At 46.7% G+C, this 23,716-nt stretch overlaps 1 protein-coding gene across 4 annotated transcripts in view; it reads right to left on the reverse strand.

Annotated features, from left to right (window-relative positions):
* Mast4 (microtubule associated serine/threonine kinase family member 4) overlaps nt 1-16,456 on the reverse strand; it is a 593,644-nt gene extending 577,188 nt beyond the window's left edge. For all 4 annotated transcript variants that reach the window (XM_021180018.1, XM_029468312.1, XM_029468311.1 and 1 more), the window contains exon 1: nt 15,789-16,456. In XM_021180018.1, the coding sequence (XP_021035677.1) occupies nt 15,789-16,151 (363 nt within the window). In that variant the 5' untranslated portion in view covers nt 16,152-16,456. The remainder of the gene's footprint in view (nt 1-15,788) is intronic.
* Between the last annotated feature and the right edge of the window lie 7,260 nt (nt 16,457-23,716).

Raw genomic sequence — 23,716 nt, forward strand, 5'->3', positions numbered from 1 at the left:
TGTGTTCTGTCTGTCCTCACATCACCAAACAACCATAAGTTCAGCAAAATTAAACCCAGGTAACAACATTCTCCTTTTACAAAAGGTGAACTTGGAATTGTCAGCACCCTCTAGGAACTAGAGAGCGCATACTCCTGAATAGAATGGCACTCCTTCATCGTTATCTTGCTATCTGAAGACTCACTCACAAACAACCACAGTAGACAGAAAAAAACAGCATCCCGTTAATCGGTGACCTTTTAAAGCGGAGTGCCCTGTCACCCTTCATCACATGAAGGAATGCTTCATTTATGGTCATATCCCTCTAAAAAGTTAGGCTGCACTGAGAGTATAAGTCTGTAAGGAAGCATGCTTTCATACAAAAAGAATTTAGTGCACCTGACAACTTGCAGAAACATGAAAGACAACGCAAACAGAGCCAAGGGCCGGAATCTGTGATCCTACCTGGGGAGGTGTCATTTGCTGAAGGTCGGGGAAACTGTGGGCAAAAATCAAACAGTCAAGTGCAAAGCCTAACCCCTCTCTAATGACGCGGTAACAATGACTTGCATTCTCTCAAACCTCCATGTCCTCACGCAGGAGGTGGAGCCACCCCACCCTCTCACAGACCTGCTGTGAGGAAAGAAAATGATGCTTGATGCACTTAGCATGGTACCTGCTCCTTACAGACCTTAGTCTGTGGCACTGGCCAGAGACCATCTCTCTCTACACAACGAAGTGAGCATGCCTTGGATATGTGCAGACATGCAATATCAGGGTCAATTCAGCCCAATCCTGACACAGAGGCCACAAAAGGGCCAGAGCCACTCCCCTGTACCAGGTCACTGCCCAACTCTAACCTCCAAGAATATGGGCTAAATATTCGGTGTATTATGTTCTAAACCTTGTCTTCCTGTCTTTATTTGTTTGTCATGGGGTTTTTTAGTCCACGGATGGTCAGTGACCTTTTCACATGTGATACATGTCCAGGCACTCTGTGGGAAGGGACAGGTTGCCGCAAGAGTGTGCACAAGCAGGCAGGAGAGCAAGGAAGAGCCTAGGCGGAGAGCCACCATTCACTGTGAGGCAGGCTCTCCCAGACCTGGTGGGGCTTTACGCACCTTCTGTCTACCTCACAACTGTGTGAGCCAAAAGTTCAGCCAGGGCTCTAGAATGCTGTGTTTCTATTTTGTTTTGTTTTCTACGAGTTATTCGTGTGCATGTGTGTGTTCCCTCCTGTGTGTACATATGTATATGTATGTGCCAAGATGCACATGTGGAAGTCAGAGAACAAACTTTTAATAGTTGGTTATCTCCTGTCACAGTGAATTCCAGGGATCAAACTTGTGTTGTTAGGTTTGTGTGGCAGTGACTTTTAGCTGCTAAGCAACCCCACTGGCCCCTTACTGACAGATTTAAGGTTTTCCTTTCAATCCATGAATGAGTATTTCCAAAGGCTCAGCCACTTTGGTAAAAAAAAAAAAAAAAAAAAAAAAATTTTCCTGGCTTTATATGTTTTTATAGTATGTTATTACACAGATTATTGAGCACTGCAATTCAGCAACCAGTTGTGGAAAGGAGCTGCCAGCAAGCAATGCTGTCAAGGAAATTAATTACTCTGGGGAAAGAAGGGGCAGTTCTTAACTATTTAGACAAGACAGAGTTCGTCTTCTTGCCCAGAATTTTGCAAACATGTCTAAATGCCTGTCTGTTCGGAGGGAGAGAGTGCACAGTGTCTATGCCCTCAGCAGAATGTCTCTTCCACGCTGAGGCCACTGCCAACCACCCACTGGGAGCCTGAGATAAAACCCTGATTCAGTTGGCTTTATAGAGTACATAAAGGAAATGTCTCACCTTTCACGGTGGGGGTGGGGGGTGGTAAACCGGGTGGCTTGTGGCTTTCCTCCTCTCTGTCAGCACTCTCATGAGGCCCCTGTATTGGGGGGGGGGGGTGGAGAACCACCAGATCACAACCCAAATCCTCCAGACATCTGTCTGTCCCAGATACCCACCCAGTCCAGCTGGTCTAATTCAGAAAGTTGTGCCTAATGGGTGACCACTGGCCAACCAGAACTCCAGACCACTGGGAGTAGGGGGGTGGTCTCTCTTTTGTATCTGTGACTGAGTTGCTCATGTTGACCTGGGGACATTGACTAAACATGAAAACTCGTGCCCCATACCTACTCACTGACAATAAGGCCTAATAATGAGGGGACCCTGTCCTCGTAGTCCCCTGTTGGTTTTTGATAGTCAGCACTCCTTTCAGGATGGTCATTTTCCTTGGCCTGAAAAGTGTGACTTCGCCAGGGATACATGGCACAGTGGGAAGCCACTGCTGTGGCTAGGAAGATGAGTAGGGGGAGAGGGAGGACTCTCCTGCAGCCCAGTGTGGTCAGAGGAGCAGACATCACAATCCATTGATACAAGTATGTTCGTGGATACACGGTTATGCCCAGTGGAAGGAGCGGGTCCTGTGTTAGGATTAGCAAAGGGCAAGCAGGGAAGAGGGCAGCTGTCCTTTCAGACAAGAGCCACTGAGCTCTGGGTACCCTCTCCAGGGTCGAGATTTCAACACTTCTAATTAGTAATAAAACCACACAGAGGAGGAAGACCAGATTTCATGGCATCTAGGCATCTCTGGAACCCAAGTTTCAATCACGGGTCCAACAGCCACCATGTCGCATGTGGCCCCTACACAGAAAACCACAACTACGGACAGACAGACAAAGAAGGAGGAGTCTCTAAGGGATCAGACTTCTCCTCAGTACCTCCAGACGTCTCCTCTCCTCCCCCACCTGCAAATGCATGGAGCTCTCTATCACGAGAAGTCTGAGGCTGGAGGACTGAATATAAAGTCACTGGATCTGTGGTCTCAGAAGCCTCAGAAGCCACAGTTTCATCAAGACAGAATCCAGGCAGGACCTCCACCCAACGGGGCTTATTCCTCCACATCCCCCACCTCTTCCTTCTTCTTCAGATCGTCCTCCCCATGATTCTCCTGATCTCCTAATCACCCTCTAGCCCTTAGCCCTCTTCCTCAACTCACTCTTCTTGCCCCTAACTCTGACCTTCTTCCTCCCCATGGTCCTCCTCCCACCTTAGTTCTCTTCCTCAAACTACTCTTCAATCTTCTCGTCCTCTTCTTCCTGATGGTCCTCCTCTCCCTGTTTCTGGTCCTCATCCTAACCTTGACCCTCTTTCTCCCCATGGTCCTCCTCCCATGGTCCTCCTCCTCCCCAACCCTCTTCCCCATAGCTCTCTCTGCACTGCATCCCGCTTTCCCCTGCAGATCGTGCACTACACACACTGGGATCATCTCAGTGCACAGGCCTGGTCACCTAACCTGCTTCTGAACAGTCAACAGATCCCTTGTTTTCTTGTGCTTCTGGCTGCCTTCTATCCTCAGCGACTGACCTCTTCAGTGCCATCCAAGCAATGAAGTCCACTAAATCCTCTCTGACCTGAGGAGAGAGAGAAGGGCAAGCGTTTCGCGAGTGCTTTGCAGCCACAGGGGTGCTGGAGGAGTGCAACCTTCACATCCTCTAAGCGACTCTTCACCAGCGCCTCTTCTGTGAGATACTGTGAGGAGCACCCTTGCTCTGCAAGGTCCTCCAGTGGCCCAGCTGTACGCCAGTGCTTCCTCCCTTTCTGCCATCAGAAGTGTTAGCTGGGGACTGGAGAAGTGGCTTGGCTGGTTACAAAGTGCTTGTTGCTCTTACACAGGACCTAAACTAAGTTCCCAAGACCCATGTGAGTCCAGATCTGATGACCTCTTCTGCTCTCCTCGGGCATCTACCTGCACACACATGGCATACACACACACACACACACACACACAAACCTATGCACAGGAGGAAAAAAACCAAACTATTAGTAAGTGAAAGTGAAAGTCAACAGGCAAAGAGAAGAGAAGGAATTCCCAAAGCAAGAGTTAATATTAAGCTCAAGCAATAGCCTGGCTCCAGCTGACTCACCATCCTGGCACTGAGCACCATAGAGGGGCTGCCACCATTGAGTTCCGGTTAAAATGAGCCACGTGCCCAAAATCCCACTCCAACTGAGCCCTCATTTTCTGGGTTTGTAAGCAGCTATTTGAACCATATGAAACAGAGCTAGCTGCGAAAATTCAAATTATTTTGACCGCCTGAGACCCATGAGTAATGCTTCGGAGTCACCCTCCCATACAATGGGGCTGGAGCGAAAGTCTAAATATCCATGAAGCTTCGGTGTAACAAAGGTTACAGAGCTCTTTTATGAGCTTCTAGTTCATGCCCAAGCCAACAAGAAACTTTAAAAGCAGCAGTCACTAAATGTACGCCATCCGGTGTCCTTACATCTCAAAGCAAGAGTCTAAAAAGCATAGATGGTGACATCTCAGCCATCAGCAACAGTGCCCATCTGATTATAGGTGTCTCAGTACACAGGGGATATTCAGCCTCCCCGCAGGGCTCGCACCTATCATTACAATTCATTTGGTAAACCTGTATTCATCGTTCAGAAAAAATATCTGCGCTTCACTTTCCTCTTAATTACCACCAAAGATCTCAGCTAGAGAGAAGGCCCACCGCAACCTAGTTAAAGCAATTTCAACACAAGCCCTTCCATCGCTTTAAGAAGAGCAAATGTACGAATTCCACAGCCCATTTATAACTTTCTCATGAGAGGAGAGACTAGCCAGCCATACTTGGAAAACTGGGTTTGATTCTTAGCACCAAAAGGACCCTAAATTCACAATTAAATGCTTGGTCCCCTCTGGAAGGAGGCTGTTGGACAGTTATTCTAAGCTTCCTCTGTAGGAACTATATCCCACTATCTCAGTTCAACTAGAAGTAGAAGCATGGGAGAATTTAAGGCCTGCTTACTGCTGGGGAGTCGGGCACACAATTTTGAATATCGGTTGTATAAAAAGCATTTCATTTCCAGAGAGGAAAAAAAATGGGTACTAATGGCCCTTAGTTTTATTTCTAAGAATGGTAGCAGGCTTATTAAAAATGAAGTCTGAAGGCGTTTCTAAAGAGGCTACCCTATCCCTTCAACATGGAGCCTTTGTTGGCCTCCCTTCTTATCTAATCATATTTTGTTTTGTTAAAATTATTATATATGGGGAAAACTCTTGAGCATTCATATAGATAACCCAAAGACAGAGGAAGGCGGTTGCCACATCTCCAGAAGACTCCTTGGGGGTCTGTCTTAGTTAGCGTTACTCTTGCTGTGATGAACACCAGGACCAAAACCAACTTAGGAGGAAAGGGTTTATTTGACTTACACTTCCACAGTGCTGTTCATCACCAAAGGAAGTCAAGACAAGAACTCAAAACAGGACAGTCACTTGGAGGCAGGAGCTGATACAGAGGTCATGGAGGAGGATGCTTACTGGCTTGCACAGCCTTTCTGATAGAACCCAAGACCAATAGCCCACAGATGACCACACCCACAATGGGCTGGGCCATCCTCCACCAATCACTTATTGAAAAAAAATGCCCTGCAGGCTCGCATACAGCGCAATCTTACAGAGGCAGCTTCTCAACTGAGGTTCCCTCCTATCAGATGACTTTAGCTTGTGTCAAGTTGACCTAAATCTATCCAGCGCAGGGTCACCACATGGCTGGGAATGGAGGATTCTTTGTCCTAGCTCAGCTGCTGATCCTGATCTCAGAGCTCTTCTCCCCAGTGGTACAGAGGTTGAGATTTACCTGCCACATGGCCACTCACCCTTCAAAGCTACCTAAACAGCCCCACAGCCCGCAAAAAGAACTCACCACTCATGTTAAAAACAAAACCCGAACACTGCCTCCGGGGAAATGCCCTGCCTGAGTGTTCAACAACTGCATTATGAGAGAACCCCCTGATAATACAGGCAAGAACCACCAGCCACCATCTCGCACATCAGTAAAAAGGCAAGAGCAGTGTGTTTTGATATACTCAGGCAAACAAATGTATCCATTTCCAGGGCAGGACAGCTCTGAGGTCCTTCGGAATAAAGACAGGGCCTGGTTACCTGGGCGACAGAGGTCACACCTATCTTTTAAAGATCAGGGACTATTCGTACAGGATTGAGGCCCCAGAGTCTTGTGACATGAAGCCTGAGAAGCTCTGCAGGCGCAGGTAAAAGTCCACGTGCCGGGTTTTGGGGGTTGGATCTGAATATCCTGCCACTGATCCAAGATCTACAGCGAAAATCCAAGAGAAAGATCCAATTCTTCAATTACAGGCTCTAGGAGCTAGCACCAAAACCCACCCTTTCCGATCCCACTGAGAAGAGTAACTTAGTACTGAGATGCGTTTCTCTATTCTCAAGTTGTCTCAACAGAGCACTGCAATGCTGTTCTCAGGATGGTCTGACCTCAGCGAACCTGGCAGAGATTGGGAAGAAAGAGGCAGAACCCCATTTGTTAGATATGATGAAATGAATGAATGAATGAATGAATGAATGTGATGCTTATAAGGAAACCACACTTTTCTGGGTTTAAGTCAGAGTCACCTGAAATCCAGAACCGTGAATAAATCGTGTACACAGGACTCAGAAAGCAGAACCGCAACATCGGAAGTTAGAAGAGAAGAAATGAGCTCTAGCTTTGAATGGCACGTGTAATTCTATTCTGTCTAAGTTTGATACGTGCGCACATCTTCAGCGGTTCTCCGAGATGATTGACGCTCGGGGAGAAAGTCCCAAAGCTCTATGAGAGGTCTGATCATTAACTGAACAAACAGAAAGAAAAAAGAGCTTGTTCAGCACAGACTGAGTAACAAGGCAGGGGAATGCAGAGACATCACAGAGAAGAGGAAAGGTGAGCAGAGAGAGAGCTCGCTGACTCATCTTTAATGACTCACAGGGGTCAGCAGCCACGAAGGGCTTTCTTCCCAGGATACTCAGTTTGACGGGAGTTGTACTATTGTCTTGTAGAACAGTTATCTAACATAATGAAGGAGATCGTGTTCTACAGGAGATTCCTACCACCAAGCCAGAGATAGGGAAGAAAGGGAAGACCTAAAATGAGTGACAGGTGACCTGATTCATAGAAAACGATGATTCAGACATTTTATATTCATTGTTTGAGAATTTCACACATGTATACGATGAATTTCACACAACATGAATCTTGATGATATTCATGCCCCGTTACCCACTTCCAGCTCTCTCTAGACCCTCACATTTCCCGATCCCAAGTCCTTCAGATTCCCCCCAAACACATCTGTCTCCCACCTCCGTGGTTTCTTTTAATCCCACAGAGCCCAATTAGTGGTACCCAAAATGCCTAGGGATCGAGGCCATCCATGGAGCATGGCAACATAACAGTGTCCCCACTCCCCAAGATAAACCACTTTGCCACCCAGCAGCTATCAACTTTCCTGGGGCCCTGCCTTAGTCTTCCTGGAATTTGGGGAAATTTTTACTGGCTTCATCCCATTCAGGTCTTGTGCATGTAACTACGGCTGCTGCAAATACATGAGAGTAATCGCCATATCATGCCAGGGAGACAGCAGAAATAATAAAACAGAAGACAGTAAGAACACTGCCAGTTCCAGAACTCCAGACTAGTGGACTAACCATCCAGAGCCAGCTCTCCTCCAAGTGGAGGAGCTCATGAAGGGCTCCATTCCCCTACTGAGGTGACTCCCCATAGCCAGGTTACTCTGATTGGTTGGTTGATTGATTGATTGATTAACTCTTCACCTTCAAGATGCTCACGTCTAAGCCAAGTCCCTCCCGATACAACTATTTTCAATTTCAAAAGGTTTTACTGTGTAAAACCTAACTGTTAAGGGCATTGTGATAAAGAAAATGAAGAGCTAAAGTTGTCATTTCTGGTGGATCTCTTGTGTTCCACCCACAAAATTCGCATCTTGGCTAGGAGCTACATGTCACAATGGAATAAAGCTCATGCTAAAAAAAGGTTCCTTCTCTTCAAGATTCCTTGGGGACCTCAGTGGTCAATAAAGGAAAGGGACAGCTTTGGGGCGGGGGCAGTTAGCCAATTCCTACTGAAAGGAAACAAACCTACCAAGAAGAATTTCCAAGAAACAGTGTTATCTTAAATGCCATTAGCAAGGCTATTTTTCAAACAGTAGATAAATAATTCAAAGTCCTGGGACTTGGTGCAGAGAGGAGACAGGCTTCCGACACATGACAAGTGACTCAGTTCACCTTTGCACAGTACATCTTTCCTTCTCTAACGTAACAAGGTGCTTTAACTTACTAGTCTGTTAAGGGCCATATTGACATGAAAGTGGATGTCTCCTTGGGTTCTTCTACCAAGTACTTGACTCGTCTGAGGCACACAGTGTTCTCTTTTCTCACGGCACTGCTTTCTCAAGACCAGCGTCTGGGGCTGCTGAGCTCTCTGAAGAAAATGCCTGTGAGAAGCTCAACTGCTACTTCTTAAAACCGGAAACCTGGGCGAGTGCTCAGTTTATTTCAATGAAGCCAATCGAGTTACCACTGCGTGAGGGCAAAGGCAGGTGCTCTGAGTTAACACTGTGTCTCTATGGGACCAATAGATCCACAAGAAGTAATGCTATTTGGTAGCCAGCCTTTGGTAGCCCCAGAAGGGCTTTCACTGTATCTTCCTACCGATTCACTAATGAGTGGAGTTGAGCTGCTTGCCATTGTGTGGCTACAATTTTATGTATGGGCTTCTCCGAACGCAAGAGTGGATAACTGAGCAACTCAAGCTTGGCAGCACCAATGCTAATGCAACCCAAGGTGTAATGATATTTTGAGACAAATATAGAAACACACAAAGTCACCACCCAGGAAAGAATGTCACACTTGACTTCCGACAGGTTGAAAAGGAAACTGAGGTGGAAGGCCACGGCCCAAAGATCCACATCTGACAGAAGTTTGATAATATGGACTCATCCACCCATATCAATATCAAACTGGGCTCACTTGGGAGGTTGCCCTGTGCTGAAAAGTGTTAAAATGACAAGGGCTCCGAACATTAGAATTAAAATTTCATTTTCCACATGGTAGCCTATGAAATCAGTAAGGAAAGGTGCCAAACGCGCAGGTATCTCTATCTTCCTCCACACACGCCCACCTTCTCCCCGCAACCCCCAATATCATCACAGAGTATTTGGGCTGAAAGGTTCAGTGGAAGTAAGTACCATCATCAAAATTATATCGACTGTGTCTGAGCAGAGAATTGATGGGCCAGCAGAAGACTACAGGCCTGGGATACAAATGTCTAAGCTGTCTCAGGCACGTGTCTAGTTAGGAATGCAACTCATTAAATGAGCAGGAACGCGCAGCATTGAGAGTAGCGGCATCAGTCCCCAGGGCCTTCACGCAGGTTCTATGTTCTTTCACTGTGTGACCACACCGTGGAGAGACTTCGGACCACAGGCCTGGACCTACTTTTTTGCTATCTTTGAAGAATGGTTCTTTTCTCCTGACCCTGGAGGTAACTACTGTGAGGTCCTTCCCAGGAATTCCGAGGCAGGTAGAAGCAAATGGCCAAAAAGATGGGCAGACAAGCAAATGCCCCGAGCTGGAGGAACAGAGGTCCCCTGCTTAATCTTGTGTTTCACACTATGCCTCAGCTTAAAATAAAGCTACCAGGTACAAAGCCACAGGGAAACAGGCAGAAGACGGAAGAAAAACCTTTGAAGCCAGTAATGCAAAGCCAGGCAGGTGTCAGCCTGAATGTGTGCAAGGGAGGCCCCGAGTCACTAGGGGAGAAAAAGGCATACAGCCAGCCGATCCAGCAACATTTACATAGAACCAACAGGCTCCTGGATTACTGTAAGCTCAAATGTGTACACTGTCTCGAAGGGTCAGAAGGGATTTGGGGGGAGGGGGGTGCGGAGGGTAATTTGCATTCTCCTCTGGGAAGCTGGGGTGGCCTCTGGACTACACTTCTCACCTCTTCACCCCCAAAGCATCACATGACTTCTAACTCCCTTCCCAGACCACAAACCTTCACTTCTGGGATGAAGTTTGAGTCATCTTTCCTGCCTCACCCCACGGCTGACATCACCCCTCTGTCTAACAATCTGGTAATTCACATATTCATCAAGTCATGTAGGATACCGATTAGTAACCGATCCCTAAGAATGGGTTCCATATGGAAAAGAGGGGCAGTGTCTTCAGAGAAAGACTAACGAATCACGCACCATAGAGTTTGCTGTTACTATCTCATAAAAATGTCCCACCCATGAAATTAATAGTGATACACGTCACCTACCTACCTACTCAGAGAGGAAAGAGCCTGCCAGTCTACCATCAAAATGCCCTAGCAGCATAATTCACCCAGGGAGCAACTTTGGATCTCTGCTTATCCCTTTCCAGGGTAGTCATGGTACCAACGTTCTTCAAGAGCCAGCCTCCCCGATCCTCAGTAATAAAGCAAACACGTCCTACGGAATGTTTCACAGATGGCATGCATCATGCTGGATGTGAACGTGGACATAAAGGGCCTCGGTGTTAATAACCTAGATGAAGTCATCTGTTCTCCGTGACTGGACCAGGATCGGACCCTGACCCCGGAGCAGGGAAACTCTCACTGCTGCTCTGAAGGGGTGAAAGAAATGAGCGCCTGCCCTTTCCAGGCAAGCGCACAAGAGTCATGAACGTAGACTCCACGCACTGTATCCATTAAGTCTCAGTAAACGGGTAGATGCTTAGCTGCTCTAAAATATTAGCGAGGTGTAAGTACTTACCATGTCCTGGAGGACAGCTCTCATATGTCTTTACCTGGAGTCCCTGAACTAACTTCTCTCTCTTCCCTTCCCCATCTCATCCATGCTTGTTTGGATTATCAGTTCCAACCCAGGCACGCGTGAACTGACTATACCCACAGCTCTCAGCACACAGGCTTCGAGGTGCCTGGCTTCCGGCGAATACAATTCTCATCGGGTCAGACTTCCTTGCTTCAGGCACTCCAAATGGTTCCCCGTGCCCTGGCATGAAGTTCTCAGAGGCCTGCACTACTCAGCTAAGCCTGCTCTTTCAGACACCTGCTCCCTGCTCTCCCTCCCTCCGTGCCGCTTCGATGCCTTTGGTGGCCACCCTCTCCCCTGCTCTTCCCTGTCTTCTCCTCCACCTAACTCCTGCTCAGCTTCAGCACAAGCATCCTTTCCCAGCCTCAGCTCCCACGCGCACGGAATTCCAGGATTTGATCGCATAACCCCTTCACAGCCTGTGCCTTGGTCTCGCCACCTTTGTCTCCAGTTAATTAATAATCACCGTGTGTTTACGTCTAGCTCCCTCGGTACATGAGCAGCTGCATGATGTCGATCCCATCTCTGTCCAGGATGACGACGCCCCAGAGCTGGACTATATAGATATTGCTGGGCTGACTGCTGCTTTAATCTCATGGTGCACACTGAAGTATTGAGTCAAAAAGTAGACTAAATAATAAATATGCCAAGATTCATGCACTTCCCTTTTCAAATTATGTAGCTTCTGTGATTAATAAAATATAAAGTCTATGAAAAAACATGGCTGAGATCATGGTTTCCTTTTGCTGTTTATTCTCATAAGCAATAAAAACCAGAAACCCATCCATTATATTACTGTTATGTGGGGAACCCCAAAACGCAAACACCCTCAAAGATGTTAGAGGCACCCCTTCCAATCAGACACCATTTAATAGAACACTTTAGAGACACCCCCTAATCGTGCTTATAGTTAATAAGGGACACTATTTCTCAATTTTTGTCAATAGCATAAATCCCTTGGTATAGCAGAATACAACAAGCTAACATGCAATAAGTTGGCAAGCCCTTTAGCTACAAAGTTCCTTCGGGCCATTCTGAGTATTTACAGTGTCTCTGGAAGTTTCTGATTCTAATACACACAGTGTATTATCAGGTGTCCCTGGTTTGACTTTGTTAATTGTATACACACACACACACACACACACACACACACACACACACGTCATAATACCTCTTTTGTGAGCCACAAGGTTTTTGTTTGCCTATTTGTTTTAATAGCATAGGGGTCAAGAGACTTATGCATCCTATTTCACAACAGACAAAACAAATGGGCACACAGTCACCCTCAATCAAACACATCAGTAGTTTTCAGAATTCACATTACTTTGCGAATTCATTGACCATCTGTTTACTAAGTTCCCATTCATTTACTAGAGGTGGGTGCTAGGCATCCCAGGTTAAAATTCCTGCTACCTGAACTTATCCACCACCAGCTACCAAATGGTGACCCCACTGGGATCATAAGGTACTGTAAGAAAGAGACAGGGTAGAAACCTTTAGAGCTTTGGCTCTCACCTGCCTAGTCCTGTGACCTCTCAATACAGTTTCTTATGCTGTGGTACCCCCAACCATAGTCATTTTCATTGTTACTTCATAACTGTAATTTTGCTACTGTTGTGAATCATATCGTAAATATCTATGTTTTTCTGATGGACTCCGGTAACTAGGTAAAAGGGCAAACTACATAAACGTCAGGGAGGTAAGTCCTCCAAATTACGATGTTAATCAGAAATTCAGTGTGCCATCCCTCAACATAGAGAACCCCACATCTACAGACTTGCAGCCAAGACACAAGGCAAATACTGGGGTGGGTTTCTTTGCTTGCTTATTTCTTTGCCTTAAACAAAACCAAGCCACCCATCCCATCAGTACTGAATCTCATGGTTTTAATATTAAGTACAAAACCAGTTGGTTTGTAGCTCAGTGCTAAATGCTTGCCCAGTGCATGTAAGACTGTAGATTTTATCCCCACACCATAGGATAATAAAGGCAAATTAAAATTTTAGAACTCTCTCAATGACAACATTCAACATTCATTTTTAGAACACCAACGTCCACAGGTTTGACTGAAGTATATAAGACTTTATGTTTACCTGTGAGACAGACTATGAGATAGATAAACACTGTGACCTTCAAAACAGCTTTAACAAAGTTATCAAACAAAAATAGCACTGGAGTAATATGCTAGAATCAGAATTTCCTTGCATTTGAAAAACAAATACAGTGAGTTGATATTTTTAAAAATTCTTTGGGAAAAAATTAATCTCCCAAGCTACACAGCAATTTTAAAATAGAAATGAATGTCTTGTCACACTGTGAGTTGCTCTTAAGCTTTTTAATGTTTTATAGTCTGGGCCCTTGCTACAGTATAACTAAAATGATCACCAAGTGATTTGTCACAACTTGGCCTAAGATGAAGAGAAAGAATCCCCCAACTTATTTCAGGAAAAGGGGAGTAAGCTGAGGGCAAGAGAACCAACCGCCTTAGCAGTTAAAAGCAACTCCTGCTCCTGCAGAGGGCCAGAGTTCAGTGCCTAGCACGCACATCAGGTGGCTTACAGCTCCTTGTAACTCCAGCTCCAGGGGATCCCGTGCCCTCTCTGGACTCCCAACGCACTTGCTCTCGTGTGCACACACTGTTATAAATGTGCAAGCATACATATTATTTAAAAATAATAAATCTTTTAAGAACGGGAATAAGAGCTCGGATTCTCTCGAAGTGGACAGTGTGTGAGTTACACATTAATGAAATAACAAGTCAACCCAAATTTGAAGTTCGATTTCACCATATTTTATAAGCAATAAACATAAAAGTTAATGTTCGCTGATACTTGGCGCTCAATATCAGCTGCTATGCTGAGACTAAATCAGATGATGTGTACAGGTGTATACAAAATGTTTCTAGTGCTATTGCTATTACTCCCATTTAGGAAGTGAGAAAACTGAGACTAACAGAAGTCAAGTGGCCTGTAAGCACACATGGTCAATGTGACAGAACCAGAAGCCAACCCCAGGTATTTCCATGAACAGGGGTGTTTTTCAGTCTGTCATTCCTGAACCTTCTGGCACAGTAATTTAGTGTGTGCTTTTCCTACGGAAAAGGGCAAGAGTTTTTGTTAATTCCTCAAAGCCGAAATTCCACAAAAGTTACAATCCCACAATTCCATGCAGTGTGCCACATCAGTACCAGGGTGTGTCCAGGAGCTTTTACACCCCCTCATCAAGTTTTAAGTTTTAACACTTTCTGCAGCTGGGGTCAGGGAGTCACATGACTTTCTTCGGTTTTTGCCTCAAAATTCCCCAAGCAAGACTGCACCCCATCATCCCCTGGTAGGCTAATTCGTGCCACAAATTGCAGCCCTGTCTGTTGGCATCCAAATCTGAACTTTCAAAAACAATGACCCAAACCACTTGGCCACTCAACTCGGAAGCACAGAGTAAGTTTCAATCAACCAACCTTCACTGCCTTGCCTGGGAAATAAGATATTATATCCACTTCAGAGAAAGTAAGACACTGTCACTCTGGGGTGAGGTGATAAAGCAGCTACACAATCAGGATCAAGAATGAGAACTTACCCATCCCCATCCCCCACACCTTCAAGACCTTGTGAATGCCATGTTAGCTATACAGAATCGTTAGACTGGGACAGCCAGTTACCCAGAGCCAACATGCTACATCAAAAGGAGATGTGCCCAGGAGACAGCACTACTCTCTGCCCGCTCCTAGGGTGAGTGTGTTGTTCAGCAAACTCCTGGACTATGACTTAACTCAATCTGGAACTTAGAGCTACCCAAAATTCCAGGTCAGAAACAGCACTCGTGTTGGAATGAACTTCACCTTGAAACTCTCCACGTTTAACTGCAGAAGTGAACTTCTAAGGAAGGAAATGCATCCAGGTCTCACAACTCAGGAGCCAAAGAGTTCTAGAAAGCAGAGTTCCGGGCACCTGCCTGAGATCCCTGAACTCCCACAGCATCCAGAAAAGGGACATGGCTACAGCCAGAGATTTGGCCAACCATCAGCCAAGGCTCCTTCCATCTTTGCTTCGCTAGAACTTGCCTCTGCAAGATCCAGCCTCTACTTCCAGGCTGGATGCCCAGGGGGGTAAAGCCAGGACCCCGGGCTCTGTTTACTTCTCCTAAGGACAAAGGCAATTGTTTCCCACTGCTAACCCCAACAGAGACGGGAAAATACCAGTCTGGCACGGCGGAATTAATTTCACACGGAAGACTACGCTAGGGTCATGTTTTATTTATGGTCCTGTCTGATCAAGATGATTTCTCCCACAAGAGATGTCCAAAGCAAACAATCTTAAAGACTTGGAGAATCTTCCTTTCCTGTCTTCCAAAGTAAGAGGGGAAAGGGGCGGAGGGTGGGGGCGGGGTGAGAAGAAAGCCAGAGATAGCAACCTAGTGGGTTACAAAACTCGGGTGTTTTTGGATGCACAGCCTTCGAAGAAATGAGGCTAGACAAAGTCCTCTGAACAAGACACATCCTATCCAGATTGGTGACAGCGCTCCTCTGGACACTGAGTCCAAATAGGAGGTCATGCCGGCGCGATAGGTTTAGCATGGGGAATCTTCCTCTTCCCCAGAATGAAAGGTGAAGCGACCACCAAAACCACCCACGGGCGACTCCAGCGTATTCTGGTCTCTGACACCCCAAGAAGCAACTCCACATCCACCACTCCCACCAGCGTCAAACGCTCCAGGTCTCCCGCTCCATCCAAGACTGCAGTGATTAGCGATTCCCACGTCTAAGAATCTGGATATGAGTTGTGGGGACAAGCCAAGCTTTCAGATCACATTCAATAGCTGAGGACCCAAGCAGATACAGACATGAAGGGATCGATGGGCTCAGTGACACTTCCAAAGCACACCGTCGGGTAGCCCATGTAGACAAGCGCGCGAGGACAACCACTAGAAGTCAAGGACCCACAGAGTCTCCTGACAGTCACTATCCCAGGCTGTAGCAGAGCACCTTTAGTTCCCTCCCCTCTCCAAAACACCAGCGCGCACGCAAAGGGACCTAAAGGGTCCCTACAGCCGGGACCTGGAGGGTATGGGATAGGACAGACTGAGCCCACCTCTTCATCCTGCTCCTCTTGGGATGCGCTGCTGACCTGGGGCACCGGCAGCACCGATCCTCCCGGGTGCGGCAGCGGCAGCGGCAGGGTAGGGACTCCACGCTCCAGAGCCACACGCGCGGGAGCCCACGCGGCGGGTAGCCGGGTTCCCAGGGCGCCGCCCGGCGGCCGCGGCGGCTGCGACCTGCAGGAGAAGCGGCCGGGCTCCCCTTCCTCCGACAGAGTTTCCGAGCCAGAGGATGACTCCGCTGAGGAAGCGCCCTCCGAGGACACGGCTGCCGCCGGCGAGACTAGGGTCCGGGCGCCGTGTCCGCTGCAGCCCCGGGGCACGGGCTCAGGAGCCTCGGAAACTTTCTCCCCCATGTCCCTCTTCGGCCCAAAGTGCCGCCCGAGGGGTGACGGCGCGCTCGGCGCCTCCCGAAGAAGCCCCGGCTGCTCTGCTGTGTCTGGATCGCGCTGCGGCTCCCGGGCTGCGGGGAGCGCCGCCGGCGACTACATGACAGAGGTTGGACCGCAGGAGCGAGTGGCCAAGTTCACTGCCGCCGTGGCTCAGCTGCTGACATGGACTCCCGCGCGCGGGGCCATGCCCGCCGCGATCGGCGCTCCGCGCTGCGCCCGAGCCGCCGGGACTGCGGCTTCTCCCGCTAAACCTGCCTCCGGGACGGAACGGAGGAGACGGGCAGCCCGCGGAGCCAATGGCAGCGCAGGCGCGCCGGTGGGCGGAGGCTGCGGAGCCGCTGGCCGCGCGGGCGTCAGGTAGGGGAGGTGGGGCCAGGAGCGGGCCACCCGATCCTGCGGGAGTTCTGGGTGCGCTGGGCAGCCCCGCGGCGCGGGGCGCGACAGGGCCGGCGCGGAGCCCGCGGACTTAACCCGGGCTGGGACTCCGAAATGGGTGGGGGAGTGGCGGTCTGTCCTTGGGACGTGGGTGGGAGATGGCTGAGTGAGGCGAGACCTTGGAGAATCGGACTTTTAGTCTCCAAAAAGTGAAATCGGGGAAATTAGGCGGGAGGCTTCGCGTGAAAACGGAAGCGCGCGGCCAGTCACGCGCAAACTCACGCTCCCACCCGAGTGCAGAGAGCGAAGTCTGTGGTGGGTGGAGAGAGGGGATCCAAACGCAGCCCATCTCCAAACCTCTTTCTAGATAAACTTCTTGGGCTTCAGTTTCCTCAAATTGTAAAGGGAAGCATCAACACCGATGTTGTCTGGCAATAAGACTAGATAGAGCAAAATAAAGTGTCAGCAGAGTTCTCGGCTTGGACACAAGCCAAGGTCTCCAAAGATGATTTTTCTGTATTTCTGCTTAGAAACTAAAGTTAAGTCAAAGACACGCGCTTGTGACAAAGGAAGGAAACAGCTGATGCTCTGTGTTTAGGACCAAGCTTTATCAGAACGGTCTTAGCAGCTCTTTGCGGTTCTGCGGCTGGGCTAAGGGACATTCCTAACTGGCTTTCTCTAGCCCTGCATAGGCACAACGCGGCGGACCTGGGGCCTCATTTTTCCTTTCCTATAAGAACAAGGAGAGAGCTTCCACCAAAGCACCAACAGAATAATCACCTTAACCTTTGTGGTGTCTTGGATCTGCTGGGAAGCCAGTGCGGAGTTAGGCAGCGAGAAATAAATGATTCCTACTTGCCTTCAGCTCCAGACCCGTCTGAGCTCCACACCGTGACCCGAGGTATAAATTCAGCCAGCTTCCATTCCACAGACGTTGATTGAGATGTGTGCCAGTTGGTTGCAGGGGATACAAAGATGAATACGGCAGGTCTCCTGCCCTTGAGGAGCTTGTGGTCGGGGGAGAGATTGATATTGCATAATACCGCCTCATTATTCATGTTTAAAAGCTCTGGTAAGTGCTACAATGTGCCTTGGGAGAAGAGGGGAAGAATTACACCGAAGCCATTGCAGATCTTCAAGCCGAGGAGTCCTCCAGAATTTTACATTTCTCTCTGTCAGAACAGGTTTGCCAAGGGTCCTTGAGAAAAGGACTGGAGTTGAAAGCCCCGTTGGCTAATGAGCCCTTTTATGCTACCTTAGTATTTACAAGTGATAATGGGGGCGGGGGGGGGGGGTGGTAGGTTCATCTAGTCTGGACAGGCGGCTTTGTCCTGAATACTTTCCGACTGCCTCTGAAGAGGGAAGCTGTAGGATGTGACCCTCTGGCTGTGGATAGCTGTCAGAGTTGCATTGTGACACTTCAGAATGATCCAAAGGGACGGGAAGACCTGCTGAGGTAAAAGGACATTCAGGAGACTTAGCTAAGTGGCAATGTAGAGGCTGAAGAGCGCACAGTGGGGCGGCCTGAATCCACCCCCTGGGCTTCACAATGACTTCCCTCCTTAGAGTACTGGCCTTTATCTGAGCCCCTATGTGGTTGATTCAGCACAGGGGAACTGAAATAAAGATTTAAGCAAGCCATTCACATCAAAGAAGAGGAGGGATTGCCTTCTCAGTTCGGGAAGGGTGCAACAAGGACATGGTTTGAATCCTAACAGCTAAAAAAATGGCAGTTCCTAGAGCCAGGGCTCTCCTGCGAAAGGCCTCAGAGTCCTGGCAGAAACCGAATGAAATACTTTAGGGATGAAGACACGGGCCAAAGAGCTGGTCAAAGGTCACACAGCAAGTGAGCAGTGTCTCTGTGGTTGGTACTCTGAAGTCTGCCTCTCAGAACAGTTTTTTAATCAAGGAAGGATACACATATGTGACTACTAGACTATAAATAACCACAGAAAAGGAATATTGTCGCCTTGGTTCATTATGCAAAAAAAAAAAAAATTCCCTTTGGTCACTTTTTTTTTTTTTACCCACAAACATTTATAGACACTATGTGCCAGGCAAGGTTTTAAGCACTGTGCAAAAGCTATTATATACTCAATCCTTGTGTTGATCCAATAAGGTAGTGACATTTTTTTTGGTCTTGTATTACATCTGTGAAATACTGAAACCTAATGTTAACACAGCTAGCAAGTGTTAGAGCCAAGATTCCAAACTGAACAGTATTCATGTTCTAAACCTGTCCTTTTCAAAGCCAAGTACTAAATACTATTTGTTAAAATTCCAAACACTGTTCCCAAATAAATACATTTTACATTGCAAATCTGGTACACATATATGCACACAGATGCAAAAAAAAAAAAAAAAAAAACCAGTTTGTGGTTTTTTAATGCACTTTTTAGCCATTTAATGCCTTTGTTTATAAACAATGCAGCCTGAAATTTTTATTGAATTTGTCCAAAAATAACCAAGACAGTTGTGAGTTACTAAGTGGGATTCACCCTCTACAATAAAGCACGCTCTATCATCACACTTGACCATGTCTGTTTGAGAAGGATGACGACTATAGTTTAAGCTGAGTTTCCAGATAAGAACCGGACAAACTCAACACCACACGACTATCAATAGAAGAGGGTCAGAAGGTCAAAATGGTTCCCCGAAATTACCCCAATCAGGCACACAGGCAAATCCTTGGATATGGATAAACTGCTGGGCCCAAGTCAGTTTACATGTCTAAATCCTGCAATTTCCCTATCTTATTGAAATATAAATTCCTTCCTATCTTATTGAAATATAAGTTTCTTCCTCTATGAGTATCTCCAAAAGAATGTTTCAAAATGTCCCCAGTGTTTGATACTTTGGGGCCTGAGGAGAGGGAAAGCACACACACACACACACACACACACACACACACACATGCACACACTGCAGGAGGAAATTAAAGACACAGTCATGACACCTGGTAGATAGTAGGGGATCCTCATGTGAGGAACCATGTCATCCACAAAAGATGGTCAGAGCACCTGGCTCTGCTACTCCCAAGGACTTAGCACCCTATCCACCACACATATGTCCTTTGTGCACTTGCATCCAATTTCTGTGGCGTGCTCCTAAGTGATGGAGCCATGGCCTCTGGAGCTATGTGGTCTCTGCCCTTCTCTGCTGTGTGGGTAGGGCCAGGTGAGAATGTCAGCTCTGACTGGCAGATGAATGATGTTCTAATACAAGGCATTGCCCTCGTCATCAACTCCCAGTGCTGTGGCCTTTCTTCCAGGCATCAGGTTTAGGGCTCAATAAAATAGAAATCAGGTCTTCTCTTCCTTCTGTAAAATGAGATCATCATAAACTCAGAATGAACCTTTTTTGGCAAAATCACAGTTAATATGTTCCTAACTATTTAATGCACTGCAACTGTTAAATATCAGCTTGTCCTATGAAAGGTGATGGATTATCTACTTTTTCTGGGTTAGTTTTATATGAGCTGTTAATGCTGGGCTTTGCTTCTTCCATCAGGGTGAAGAACATGCAGTATGAAGAGAGTAGCATAGACCAGAAGGCAGGTGTATACACACACACACACACACCACANCACACACACACACACCACACACACACACCACACACACACACACACACCACACACACACACACACACACACACACACACACACACCACATACACACACTATACACACTATATACACAGCACAGGTAGGGATGGGACCTTCATCTTCTCTTTTGTGTCTAGGGTCTAAGGAAGGAAGGATTGCAGTACAAAGTTCCAGAAGGTGAGTAGAAATTTTTTAAATCTTGGTAGGAAAGGCCTGGGAGAAAGGGTAACATGTACTGCAGGTATCAGGGTTTCTCACCTACAAGGTGAAAAGGGTGGAAACTCCAGTTCTGTTAGCGAATAAAAGCACACCTTTGATGAACCAATTGTCTGCAATCTGATCTATTGTATGTGTGCCAAAAGATCACCAGGAAAGCAAAAATGCGGGTTCCCACCCAATGGTGTGGGATTCTGCATTGTTATAGAACTGCCCCAAGTGAATAAACCTTGCATATTTGAAGGCTGAGGGACTGTCACAGATGACCCTCATTTGAAAAATCAAAGAGCTGTTGTAGGAACAAATTGCATGCCTCCATGGGACTCAGATAAAAGTGACTTAACTGCAATTGGGGCTCCCTGGATCTTGTTCTACTCTCCTGGAGATCAGCCACCTTGAGGCAGCTTAGCAGCTGGACAGGAATATGCATGAGCTAAAGGCAACTGGGAAAACTGAGCTAATGCAGAACCGAGCCACAGACAGCGTCCCCAGAGGGATTCTGTTCAAGCAAGAGCCAACATGGTGACCTACTTCCCACAGAAGATCCCCACCTTTTGTACTGGTCTTTCCAAGATGAGTTGTCATATCTGGGATTTTTGGTTATACTTTCAGCATAAAAATGTGCTTTTATTATCACTCTTCAAAAAAAAAAATTGTCCAGGACTCTCTGCTTGTTAAGGTAATAGAAGACAAGGGAAAAAAATGTAGTCACTCCTTTTTGTTTTGTGTAGTGGTTTGCTTTCAGAGTCAAATACTTTCTGTCTTAAATAGGATTTCCATTGCTATGAAGAGACACCATGACCAAGACAACTCTTAAAAAGGACATTTAATTGGGGCTGGCTTACAGTTTCAGAGGTTCAGTCCATTATCATCATGGTGGGAAGCATGGCAGACATAGTGCTGGAGGAGCCAAAAATTCTGCATCTTAAAGGCAGCCAGGAGAAGGTTCTCATTCTACACTGGGAGGTGCCTGAGCATAGGAAGCTTCAAAGCCCGCCCCACTGCCCCCACCACACACACACACACACACACACACACAGTGACACATTTCCTCCAACAAGGCCACACTTCCTAACAGTGCCATTTCCCATGGGCCAAGCACATTCAAATCACCACAAATGTATATTTTAACCCTTTTTTTCTTTCAGAGAGTGTAGTCTGCCAAATGAACATGATACAAAAATCAGAATGTGATCTCTAATCCAAATCTGCAGAGAACAGACAAGATTCCAAAGGTTTTAGAACAAAAGGGAGTCAGAAAGCCTGGGTCCATTGGTTATTACCCACAACTGCACATTAGACTCCCCCAGGACCTTTACAAAATCCTGATGCTGACTGACACCCTAGAGATGTTTCGTTGGCTTGGGATATGACTTAAGGATTTAACAAGTTCCTAAATGGGGAGTGATTGCTTTTTGGGCTGAGGTAGTAGAAATAAAAGGTGAACCTGGAATAACTTTACTCAAGAATTGTTCAAAGAAAGACTGCATCAGAAGGTGGCAGGTACCAGTTTTTAAAAAGGACATTGTTGTGGCCAAGGCTGGGAGAATTTGAGCTCCAAACATTGATGATGTTGGGTTTTAAATCACAGGATAAATAAATATCCAGGAGTCTGAATTCATAATTAACGAACGATAAAGTAACTGAATGTGTGGGGTACTGTTTGGTGGGAATTGTACCTACCTAGTGTGTGAGGTGCTAAGTTTGATCCCTGTGGGGATCACATATCTGTAATCCCAGTATTTGGGAAGTGAAGGCAGGAAAATGCATACTTCAAAGTTGTCCTTAGCTATGTAGCAAGTTCAAGGTCAGCCTAAGACATGTGTTCACTGTGTGGAAACAAAACAAAACTATGCAGACAAGTAGAAATTTCTGAAAAAAAGAATAAATTTTATTGGGGAGAAAAGCAATAAGAGAAATAGAACTAAGCACAGCAATAATGTGGGAGGGGGCAGAGATGACAGGACTAAGAAAGTCTACTAAACTGATCAGGTAGAAGTCTGAGGACAATAGGATTAAAATAGACCCAGTGTTCTGCAGCAAGATGGCCATCAATACAAAATGGAAGCTAGTGACTTCCCAGTGGAGAGGACCAACAGACACCAACCTAACCTAATGTAAATGAGCAACACTAAGACATATGAACATCCTAAGCCTGTTGCTAGGATAAAAGGCATCATCTCTTGTGCACATAGCAAACTTTCATAGCCTTACTCTATCATGAGAGCTCATGACAAACGGAATGAGGGGCATTGTAGAGAACCACCTCAAAGGTACTCAGGCCATGGAAAAGAAGGGATGTGCAAGGAACTGTCACAAAAGCTCAGAAGCTACAAATAGGAGACCCTAAAACAACAGAAAAGGACATTAGAGGAAAAATTAGTAAAATTTGCATCGAATGGGTTAGGGATATCAGGATCCTTGAAGAGCTCTTGAGACTAAAGCTGAAAGAACTCCCTGCTGGGAACCAAGAATCCCCTAAAGTTGGGCTGCAACAGGGATATGCCCTTTATTTATAGAAACTTTGGTTCTCATGTAAAATCCACCATGGGCAAGAATTTTATACTGTCTTATCTTTCACTTATGTCATAAAACGCATGCAAGGGCCTGTGGCAGGTAAGAAGATAAAATGAAACGGTTGGATACTTAGCATCATGAAAGATGGGGGTCTCATGAAAGCAATGGACCAGAAGCTCTGGGGTGAGTTTGCAGAAACAGTCCCAGAACCTCAACACAGAGCTGGCAAAACAGGCAAGTGCTGCTTTGGAAGACTCCAAAACCATGCTGCCTCTCCACCATCTGTGCCTGCAGTGTAGGCCCTGCACTCCTTCAGCCTCTGCACACAGTCACTTCTCTATACTTCCATCTCTGTGTGTGCATCTGATTAGCAGGACTAAGTCAGAGGACTGTATTCCGGAGGCAAAGGAAACTAAGGCGGGGGTTTCACAGTCTATCTTGGTAAAACAGATTCACACCATGGGGGACCATCACCATGCAAGGGTGTCAGATTTGGTGAACAGGAAGAACCAGAAGAATTCTGGTTCCTACAGAGCTCCAATCCTGGATTCACTGTGCCAGATGTCTCTTGGCAGGGTGTTTTTAGACAGCAGGTAGATGTGGGCCTGAGCATCCGCTCCAGGAAGGCTGCTCCCAACAGCTCACTAAATATCTCATATTAGAGTGGTCATATACTGGACACAATCTCCATTCCAGAGACTCTGAGCTAAAATGTTCTTGTACATTATGCGTTCAACCCCCTTAATAATCCCAATTCAAGGATATAAATTTCATTTTACAGATAAAGAAACCTGGGCTGAGAAATTACATGAT

Source organism: Mus caroli, chromosome 13, assembly GCF_900094665.2.
Source record: "Mus caroli chromosome 13, CAROLI_EIJ_v1.1, whole genome shotgun sequence".
NCBI classification, from domain to species: domain Eukaryota; kingdom Metazoa; phylum Chordata; class Mammalia; order Rodentia; family Muridae; genus Mus; species Mus caroli.